The sequence below is a fragment of the Polyodon spathula genome, chromosome 17 (assembly GCF_017654505.1).
Source record: "Polyodon spathula isolate WHYD16114869_AA chromosome 17, ASM1765450v1, whole genome shotgun sequence".
Lineage (NCBI taxonomy): Eukaryota > Metazoa > Chordata > Actinopteri > Acipenseriformes > Polyodontidae > Polyodon > Polyodon spathula.
The window spans coordinates 36,905,762-36,917,043 of record NC_054550.1 but is presented as its reverse complement, the minus strand read 5'-3'; the positions used below and the strand labels follow the sequence as shown (position 1 = coordinate 36,917,043).

The 11,282-nt window shown below is 40.5% G+C and overlaps 1 protein-coding gene across 1 annotated transcript in view; it reads right to left on the bottom strand.

Annotated features, from left to right (window-relative positions):
- Positions 1–290: 290 nt before the first annotated feature.
- The window catches only part of LOC121330309 (MAM domain-containing glycosylphosphatidylinositol anchor protein 2-like), a 164,443-nt gene continuing 153,451 nt past the window's right edge, over positions 291–11,282 (bottom strand). Inside the window, exons 14-17 of the mRNA XM_041276733.1 lie at positions 8,978–9,136; positions 4,392–4,522; positions 2,914–3,013; positions 291–2,390 (exon numbers count right to left, since the gene is read on the bottom strand). Of these exons, the coding sequence (XP_041132667.1) occupies positions 2,296–2,390; positions 2,914–3,013; positions 4,392–4,522; positions 8,978–9,136 (485 nt within the window). The 3' untranslated portion in view covers positions 291–2,295. The remainder of the gene's footprint in view (positions 2,391–2,913; positions 3,014–4,391; positions 4,523–8,977; positions 9,137–11,282) is intronic.

Below are 11,282 nucleotides of genomic sequence, written 5' to 3'. Positions count from 1 at the left end.
GAGGAGCTTCTCAATCCTGAACACATCAAGACAGAGAAGCCTCTCAATCCTGAACACTTCAAGGGTAAGCACAACTAATCAAGCATGTCATTGTCATCTGGGGGTGTTCCTTATGCAAATGTCTGTTGTAATGAGACTTGTTTAAACCAGCAAGCACACATGCAATCTGTCTCATTTTACCTGAAAAGAGCTTTATTGAATATAGATGTAAAATCTTTTTTTTTTTTTAAGCTGCAAGGTTTTTTTTTCTTTTCAAAGTATTTCTACAGAATAATAAAAAGAAAAAAATCAAGCCTCGGCATTATGATTTTTATTATTATTACATCTTGTGCTTTTTTTGTACGAATAGTCACAAAGGTTACCTATAGAACTTATTTTTAAATTATTGATTTACCCATTTATTTGCATATCAGTTTTTCTGTTTCTGTTTTAAATGCAAGGGAGTCAAAAAGGGCAAGTACATCTTCCTGAAAGAAAACGAAATTAAAGTCTGTTATATGAAGTTAAAAGGTCAGATAATTTAAGCCAAATTAAAAAAAAGAAAAGTCTTTAAATGTCATTATAATCAAGGATAAAAGGGAGATTCACAACACATTTCTAAAACCAGCTGGTCAAGGTATTGTATAGTCTCAGGGAGCTCCAAGTCATTCTTTACAGTTTCTTCATTTTGTGTAAAAGTAATATTACACTCCAGCTAAGGTAATAAAATATTTTTGTTTTGTTTTCATTTTGTTCAGAAAGTTTTGACAAAAACGGGCAGAGGCAAGGAGCCCACAAGTCATCCTTCCCAATCCTCAGCCTCAGGACCGCACCTCGCTCCGATCAGTCCGGCCGCTGAAATGCTTTCCCATTGCACTGCAGTTCCAGACTGGATTTTAAGGGCATATTTTCCTTCCTTCCTTCCTTTTTTTTTGCACACCTAGGGCTGATTCAATGTGGAATGGAGATTACTCCTCTAAATAAGGGCATCAATCACAGGCTTTGCTCTGCTTTGTTGCGTTCGCCTCTCCAGAGACCTTTGCACCGGTCATTCTGCTCATGCTAGGTAACGCTTGCTCAAAACGCCGCTTCCAATTTACAGTCTCGGTGCGCAACTATTTTTTTTTCCTTCTTTTTTTAATTCAAAGAGGATTGCATGCTCAAAGGCCATGGCTGCCTTGAAGACTATAACAAATATCCCATCCAGGAGGACTTAGGTAGCATTTTCATTTATTTTCTTCAGAAGCTATGAAGGGACTGCTCTGGGTCATTAATCTTTTTTTATTATTATTACTACCTTTATACAGCACAGGTAGGCTGTGGATTTTGTACAAAATAGCCCCACCAGTAGTGGTGCAAATATTTATCTTTATATGTACTTTTATTTTATTTTCAGGCTTATTTAAAATTTAAAGGCACTTGGTTCATGGCAGATGGTGGCTCACATTCCTGTGGTGGATGTAGGACTGGTAGCAGGGAAGTGTTAATGATGTAAAACAGACACCCCCTGTTCCACAACACACAAGCAAATTTCAATTTTATTTCCAATAAAATAATGTGTGCCCAGTTTTGGGGTACAATGGACAGCCAATCATGCAGAAGTGGCAGAAGACACTATCTTTTTTTTTTTTTTTTTTTGTGAAGCTATGCTGACAGTGAAAGGCAAGGGTTTTTGGGGTTGTCAGTGGTGAGTCATTGTAGGTTGCATGGGGGTACAAATAAAGAAGGAACAGAATGCTACACAAAATCTTGGAGTATTGGATATTGTCAGCTAGGCTCCGACAGCCACAGATGTGCGAGCGGAATGCATTCATTCTTGACAATGCCTTGGCATAGGAGAGTAATTGATAACACTTTCTGTACCCTGTTTTTTATCAGCAATCCAATTGATTTCTTGGCAACAAGTGACTTTGACATGATGGAACAAAACAAAACAAAACAGCCATGTCTTTGTGCTTTACTAGAATTTCCAGTCTTTATCAGTCTCTCTCCTTGATATAAAAACAATCCAGACTTGCCCAGCCATTATTTCAGAAACACCCAAAACATCACATAAACAGCTCTCCATTCTGCCCTTAGGAGCATCTTATGCATATATTTTATTAAAAAATAAGTGGCTTTTTTATTTTTTATTCTTCCTTTCTGTTTGTTTATTTGTTTGTTTTTGCTCTCTCGGGTACCCTAGGTGCTTTTCTGTTCCCCTCAGCAGTTCAGCGGATGAATCTTTGGTAATTTTATTATGAAGGTCCAAGTACAAAGACTCCTTCGTCATGCCAATGCCTGATGAATCTTTCTGTAGCCTCTGCCTGTGAAAGGTCACCTTCGATGGCTATACAAAGCCAGGAGCAGGGCGACTGGTAGCTGCCATATATGCGATCCACCAGAAGAGCAGGCAGATATCCCAGCGACGTCTGAGGAAAAGATATAGATTGTTCTGTCAATCCATTATTCATGATTATCATTCACATGCACTTAATCATAGCGGCAGGAGAGATTCACACCAAGGCTGTCAACAAATACTGGCGACAACAGGTAGAAGGCATCTGCTGAGACACTTGTCTGCTTGACTTTTCATCTAAGCTTTAGCCCCAGGGTTAATGATTGTATGTTACAGTTATGGATGGCTAACATGTGCTTAACCTTGAGGATGATTGGCATGATACACTACAGGCATTCTGGTTCTTTTATTAGAAGGAAAATACAAATCAGGTGTGAGAAACAACTTAAGCTACTGAGATTGCGTGGAAACCGATCTGAAATCGATCCCTTTTTCATTTCCATCAGCAGCAGACCTATATCAACACAGATTGAACTGGGACTCCGACAGCACTCTGTACAAGATTTTCATCATCTATGATCAACTATCCTGAGTCCTTGAGCTCCTGTCCCACAGACTCCCAGGCGTGTCATTTTGTATTAATCTGCATCACTTACTTGGCTCATCTGCTTTCATACACTCCCCTTCCATGACAGACACATCATCTATGGCAATGTCTCCTTCTATACCAGGACCTCGAATGCCTTCAAAGATTATCTGCAAGAAGGTACATTATTGGTCAGACACATTTCTTTTTTGATGTGTAAAATGAAGAGAGGTGTTGGGTGGGGGGAGGGGTATCAACATGTAGGATAACACATTGTAATTTAACAGCTGAGTTTCTGATGATGCAATGTCATTCTTCTCTTCAGTACGCTCTTCTAATGCAATTTTTAATACCAGCCTGATCCTTGGGTAACAGAGCGGGCGCAAACCAGCAACCCTGCGTACAAAAGCGTGTGTCTTAACCACAATGCAAAAGAGCCAGGCTCGCCTGCCTTCTCATCTCACCTCATCGACAGGGGACAGGGCAGAATCCATACTGCTGCATGTTACACTTGGCACTCTGCCAACCTTTTACTCCAGCAGGATCCATGTGGGAAATTCACAATGCGTGGGCATTGTACTATGAAAGAACCATGAAAGTCTTTTAAAGAAAGTACCAACGCTGCTCTTTAGCCACACTCTTGTTGCTCGTACATCCCACTGGGAGCTCGCTCAGGATAGAAATGTGTTTCCCATCAGGGGAGTCACATGAGACTAGCTATTCCTGGAGCGGGCAGTGTGCCTGTAACCCCATTTGTTTTATCTGTCACCTTAGTGACTGGTGACTGTTAAGTAATTTACGACTTGGAACAGAAAGACAATTTCCTAATCTTTCCTGGCTTCCTTTAGGCTTCTTGAAGTTTGAATCCCTTATAATTACAGGACTCAGAATGGAACAGCCAACATTTCATGGATGGATTGAATGGCAAAAGCCCTTTGTACACGTGTCCTCTTTTTTTAAGATAGTTACGATGAATGGGACGCGTCAGTCACATTAGATTTTATTCCAGCGATATTAAACTTTTTCCAAAGGGAAAAAAAAGGACAATTTTTCTGTTTGTTCAGCATGTTTATCATAAAATGTAAATTATAGTTGTAAATCCTGGCTCAGCATTATCTTCATTAATTACAGTTTTATTCACAGCTATTCTGGCATTTCTTTTAAGTTATACTAAAGTATGTACAGTACACCTAAAACTGTGCATTACTAATATACTGAGCTTGTAATAACGCGGGACCACTGTGTAATGCTACTAGGCAAGTCTGATCAATAACATAATAGGGGATACTAAAAGAAACTGAAGAAATTCAATGACCAATGTTTCCACTAGAATCCCTTTTCAATGCTGGTAGACACTGAAAAAGATTAGTACTGTAACGTCTGTCATTGAATTGCTCACGTTTTTTCTTTTTCTATTTCTAAATGTAGTCTCATGGGTTGTTTAAGAGTTACAGATGACAGTTATAGTTAGAGATTGGTGCACAGGCTGCTCATAGCTTCCTGTCCAGTTTGTTCTGTTCCTGACACTGCAGGGAGACTGGCACTTGCCTGAAAGGAGGTGTTGGGGTGGATATTCGCAGTGGCCAGTCTCCAGTGCTCGCCTTGGTTCCCACTCAGCGACCACACAGGGCTGTCTACTGTTGTCTGGCCTTTCAGACGTAGATATGCATTCAAAGTACCTTCAAGGAGAAAAAGAACAGAAATCCAGAGTCTTAGTTGTGATATTCTGTATATTCTGTTCTTAAGCCATCAATCCTGCTGCATCTCCACCCATGGGATCTACTATACAGTGACAAGGATAAAGAGGGCAAAACTAGAATTACTCCCCCTTGACCCAGCCCTCAAGTTAAAAATCTAAGACAATAACAACCACATTCTTTATTTACCTACATGTTTCTTTCCTTCAAAATAATATTTGGGTTGGTTAGTTCCAATTAATTAGAAGCATTTTGGCCAAACAAATACACATTTATTAAAGAATTCTAACTTGGCGGATCGTTCCCTTTGGAATGTGGGAATCCAATTATCCAAACATCCAGTCACTGTGGGACCATTAGTCTTTGAAAAAAAAAAACAAAGCTCGCAACTACAGGGAAATAAGACAGATGTTTCTGCATTTTGTTTTATATAAATTTCTGTTTGGCGATGCTTTTCTGTCGAGTTCAAAACCAGTACTCCTGTATCCTCAACATACTTTGCCTCTGTCTGTCTCTGATAGCTTATTGGACGCTGGCTGAGATTCTAAATGGCTCGGAATGGGAAACTTTTTTCTTCTTTGTTATTTTTTTTTTGCACAGGAAAGTGTGGAGTAGCGAGCCATTGCTTCAAGATGGATTAAACCAAGCACCCCGTCTGTTTTTACAAAGACCCTGAACAGAATGTCTGGGGAGCGGTGATTGTGCACCAGGGTTAGATTGAGGGCTTCTATTCAGGCAGGATCAAGTGGCTTTGAGAGGCAGACAATTACAACAGTGAGCTTGTAACATAGTCCACAGGGTCAATGTGATCACTCAGGCGCTGCTGTCTGTCCAGCACTGTTATGTAAGTGTGCATAATGGGTGCGGTATGCAAATTCAGCTAGGAGTGAATGGGAGACAGTCCTTTTGGCTGCAGCTTTGAAGCACGGTTAATTCATTAAACACTGGAATCCAATATTTGAATTTGACAGCTGCTTTTTTTTTTGTTACCAGTATTAAAGGGTAAAATAAGGATTTTTATACCAGAAAAGTGTCTTAATATCATTTCGTGTTCACAAAAAACTGAATTAAAAACAGCAGTAAATACAGCAAAAGATTAATGGGAATATAAATAGTTTTGTTGAGGAACTATTGCAAGGATGTCATTGATATCACACACATCACACAAACCTGTTTATTAAGATCGTCCGTCTCTACCAAACACAAGACGACAGGTAGTGCGTCGTCTGCAGGAATTCACCTCTACAAGGACACTTCCTAGGTTACAATGACCGCTTTATTCTGAACCTAACTGGCTGGGATGGTTTGTGAGGTCAGTAATCCCAATCAATGTCAATGTGACCTCCAGTAGGGTGGCGCTGGAATGGTGGAGGATGCAGAAAACGCACAACAAAAACAGAAGTGGCGTACTCAATAGAGGCAGATGCCCATACAATCTATGACACACGGGATTGATCACGCCCTGTCTAGTTCCTTTTCTGACATGGCCTAGTATCATTGTCATCCATCTGGATTTGCTCATTCAACATGTAACAGGCTTAGCTGAAAAACTCAAAGATGATGTGACATTAGCTAGTTTTTAAAAACATTTTTTAATTGTTATATATTTGTTTTTTTTTATATCGTATTACAGACATCCTTCAGATGAAATATGTTCCACTCATACCACCCCTCCCCAGTATAACAACATGCTGGTATCACAGCATCCCCCAGCTCTCTAGTATCGTGTTCTTCATGCACACACACACACACACACACACACACACACACACACACACACACACACACACACAGCAGCTTGCATGTGCGCTGTGTGGTTTCATTTCTCAGGCTCAATCAGACAGCACACAGTACACAAGTGTCTAAGGGACATGTGTAGCATGCATGCCCTTTGTTCCAGTAATGTATCTTGCGCATGGATGGTTGCTTGAGGGAAACAGACTCTGAGGGAGGAGTGACTGGCCACGCTGATTCTTGCTTAACTTCCCTGTGCCACTCGTCATTGCACAAGCTCATCAGAACTGTGTGCAGTTTTAGAAAGCTCATACTGCTGGCTGTGCACGTTTATATGTACAGTAGTTCTCTCTTTACCTACCTGCAGGAAAATTTCAATTTTCTGTCAGTAATCAGATAGGAAACAATAGGCACTCATGTGTGAAAATGTTAGACCCCTTTGTGCTTTAATTAGGCATCTCATGCATCCTTCGTGGCTATGTGCTCCTTTACTCTTACTATTTTAAAATAACTGCATGTTATTTCATCAGTTAAATTAGACAATCACTAATTTGCCTATTTTTTCAATTTTCAAAGATTTTCAGTTGCAGTGGTTTGAATTCATAAGCACAACATATCCAAACTACACAAGCAATGGGGTGTTGTGCACACACTGCTGCACATTGCCTATCTTCTCTGCATTCACTGCGTGTGTAATTGGATCATGTTAAGTTTCCTGTCTATGTTTCTATTTTATAATGCATAATGGGTTTTTTTTTCAATGCTTTGGCAGGGCAACTTTTCAACTCCATAGAGTTCACACAAACGGTTCTAAAATTTCTACAAAATGTAAGCAAGAAAATTATGATAGAAGGGGACATAATCAAGACAAAAATATTTCCCTGCTAGTTCACTAGGCATGGATAAACTGACAGTATGTATCAATCAGGGAGAGCCAGAGCACAACAGAATACATCTAGTCTGTTATATGTATTGGCAACCGTATGCTATATAAGCTGTTATTTATGTATTATGAGTGATAAGCCACGCAATTACTCTTAAAGGAGTGGCGGCTGTGTTTTCAGAATGCATCCATGCTCTAGCTCCAGTTAGCACTGGCACCAATACCACTCGCACTTTCTATGAATATATTATCCACCAGATTCTAACTTCAAATTTGAAGATTGTCATGTCAGTCAAATATAAATCAATCAATAAATAACAATATCCAGCTAGAAGCAATGCCCTCAGACTACAGAGAGCATTACACGGAAACATTAAACGAAACAGAGTCTGCACAGACTAGCAATGAAACTCAACTTTCAATCTTTTGGTGCAAAAAAAAAGTGAATTCTTTGGGTTGAAGTTTACATTCCGTGTCTTCTAACTAATCTTAATTACAATGTATCACTGTGTAGTAACAATGCAACAGCATGTTTAATTACTACATTAATAGTTTTAAGCAGCTGCTCACTCGATTGCAGTGCAAACAGAAACGGCAAGGTGTCAGTTTTAGGCTCCTTGTGTCTGTCACACTGTACATGAGGAAGATGATAGCTGAATTGACTTTGCACCGGCCTTCTTCAAACTAATATCATGCAGTCCTGCTATCCTATGAACGCTCCAGTGTACAATCAGCTAGAACCTGATAAACTCTGGATTGCACACAAATATTGAACTAATGTGCCTGCACTCTTTGTTTTAATGTATCGGACATTTTAACAAACTTCTTGAATGGGCGAGACTCTTTACAGTTGCTGTGTGTGACTGTGTGCTTGTGGATGCTTGCGCAGGACCTCCCGTTCAGTGAAATCTATTGCGCAGGAGAACTACCCGAGCCAGCGTGACACCTCTGTTTCAGTCTAGGTCTCCTGCCAGGACTCGAGTGCAGCTAGCAGTGCAGATGGGGATAGAGTCCTTTAGCTCTTAACAAGCTCTTAACAGCATTTAGCCACTGCTGGCAGGACATACTTCCTCACAGCAAGCGGCGTGGTCATGTGCCCACCACTTGTACCAATTACAACAAGCTCTAGTGCAGGAGCAGTGAATCTTCCACTGCGTTCAAGACGGGAGAAAAAAGGCATCTCTAACTAAACTGCCTTTGATTGTGCCAGAGTTGCGCATGGGCTGCGATAATCACAGTTCGCTTTGACATTCACGTCTCAGCTGCCCCCTGTAAATGTCACCTCGCAGAGAGCAATCTTCGATTCCCCATGAGCTGTCAGATGCACAGGGCAGCCTCCTGCGAGACTTCGAATACGCCAGCCCCCAGAGTAATGAACAAGGCTGCAGATAAATGAACAGCACAGAGGGGATGAGGAAAATACACTGGCCAAAAAATTACAGAACAACTTGAAGGGATATGCCTTCCACGCCTTCCTTATGTTTCCTTTCATGTCTGTTTATTATCTTAGAATGAGTTTTCTCCATCATTCTCTCTATTACTGTTTTGGCTCACTAAATATTCTAAGAAATATATACGTTGCTTCACACAGTACCTGTAATTTCTATCACTTCTGATTTCCCAATTCAAAGATCTGCTAGATGCAGATATTGAGGTGACCAACATTACAGTAGTCGTTTCTAACATCACGCCTGAAATTCAGAAATTAAGCTGTCTAGCCATTTTATTTGACTATCAATCAACACACATGCAGTTACCTTCAGCCATACTAAACCAGCACATCATATTCACACCTCAAGTTCTTTCATCCTTCCACATACCTATGTGCTTTCCGTACATGTGGTAGTAGAAGCTGAAGCAGTAGGCTGAGTTAATGGCTCCGTAGGGGTTTTTGGGGGCGATGTTGAAGGTAGGGGACATCAGGCGTGCCTTTTCACCTTCCAGTCTGGGCCGGGAAGTCTCTATGTACATGTAGAAGCCTGCAACAGAACAGGACAGGAGTTCATGTGAATGTAATGGGCATGAGATGGGTGAGCTTCTGTGACTGTGGCACAGCAAGCTGTCGAGAATTAATGACAGGTATCCCTGGCAAAAAAAAACTATTTTTTCAAGATTTTTTCATTTATAAGTGAATTCACCTACCTCCAATATTTAATGATAATTAACAGCCCTCTATTCTGCCTACAGGAGATTTCTGTTTCTGCAGGGTTTTAAAACTATCACTCTTCACAGTGGAAAGTCATTAGGCAGCTCCCTGTGTAAGTGCGAGTTGGAGAGATGTGCTTCTACCTGTCCACAATCCTAACTGGGGCTGACAGAGTCCCAGTCGAAATCGGTTTGACTTCCAGGACTGATTTAAAATTGCTTTCAAGTTGGCCCCAGAGTAAGATGGAAATGCGGCACCAGCTTCTGATACGGTCGACCTTTTTTGCATGGGCCAGGCTGCAATTGCTGCAATTGTTGCTGCTCGTATTTTATATACAGAGTGTATAGGGTAATGTCTTTTCTTTTTTGATAAAACCCATAAGGTTTTCCCCTCAGTTCAATGTCCTGTATGTCACCCTTGACATGTCTGTAGATTTAGCTCTAGCTGATCTCCAGTCATAATTACCTTCTGAGTCATTTACTTTCAATAAGGTTCAGGGCTTGAACAGCACCCACAGTACTTCATGCATGGGTTAGCACCATCCTATAACTGTGGCTTGTAAGTGCTGGTAACTGAGCAGCAAGATAGATAAATACAGTACATTTCTGAGTGCTTTGTTTCATACACATATTGCTTGTGCACATCATGGGGTTAACAGTATATTTAACAGATTGGTAATCAATGTGTGCAAAAATTGGTTAAACAATACTCAAACGCACAATGTGTGTGAGAGAGAAACCCCAGCTCAGCAACAGTGACTTTTGAATAAATAAATGGAAGTCCCATCATTTTCCCCTGGTGAGTTTAATAAAGCTGCGGCCAGGAAAGGTAGGGGAGTGATATATTGCAGCAGCTCCCGGTAATGATATCTTTCCTTCTTATCTGCAGGAAGCCCGGAGGCTTGAACACTTTGAGAATGATTGCCAGCACAACAGGACCCCTTTTGTTGGAACCAGTAATGGTTCTTCACGATGGCTAGCCTGCGCTCTGCCCTTGTGCGTTTAAGGGTTGTGAATTCTAATCCCTACTCAAGCTGGAAAGTCATCATTAAGATACAGGTGAACGCCCATAACGCTGCTGTGTAAGTGAAGGGATTATTATCATAGGCACTACAGTTAGTGGGTGCTTCCAGGTGCACAGTGTTTTTCATTGGGTCACAACACTCCTTTTTCAAACACTAACACAAACATGTGAGTAACAGCCACCATTCCTAGGCCAACACAAGTGCCTGCCAAGGTTATGCGCATACTGAAATTTGAATAGGATTTAGAAAACTAATTATACAGTATTGGGTACAGATCTTTTTCTTCTTTTTTGTTGGGGACAGATCGCATTGCCAGATTGTATTAGGGTTAAACAGGGATCCAGCATGATAAGCGGTGTTGTCATTGAAATACCTCTGTATTGCAAACTGAAGCAACAAATAACAAGCAAAGAACCAAAGGTAACACTTTACATTAAGTGCCTCTAATTACTGTGTCTTTACATAGTATTTACTAAGCAAATACATGTGCACATACATGTAATATTAGGTTACTATGCATAATTACAACACAGTTAATGCGCACGATATACTTAAGTACACAGTTGTATCAGAAAAGGGTTAGAGTTAGTTAGTGCAAAAAGATGTATTAATTTAAGTACGTTGCAACTATGCATAATAATATTGCAATTATGTGTAAGTACACATGTATTTACTAAGTAACTACCACATAAATACCAAACCAAGATATTTCCAATGGAAGAAAGGGAAGGGCCTGGCGATTACATTAGAAGTGAAGGGTTTTATTTTCAACCCTTGTTTATCCCTGGTTTAATACAGAAACGACATGTCTAAAAAGTGCAGTAATGAATCTGGAAAGCGAATGCAGTGTTTCTTTACCAGCTGCTGTCACACTGGGTAATGAGCATTGAGAAGGCTTAAAACAAGGAGCAACAAGGAACAAGGGAAACCTGCTGGACACCAATACTAAACCTTA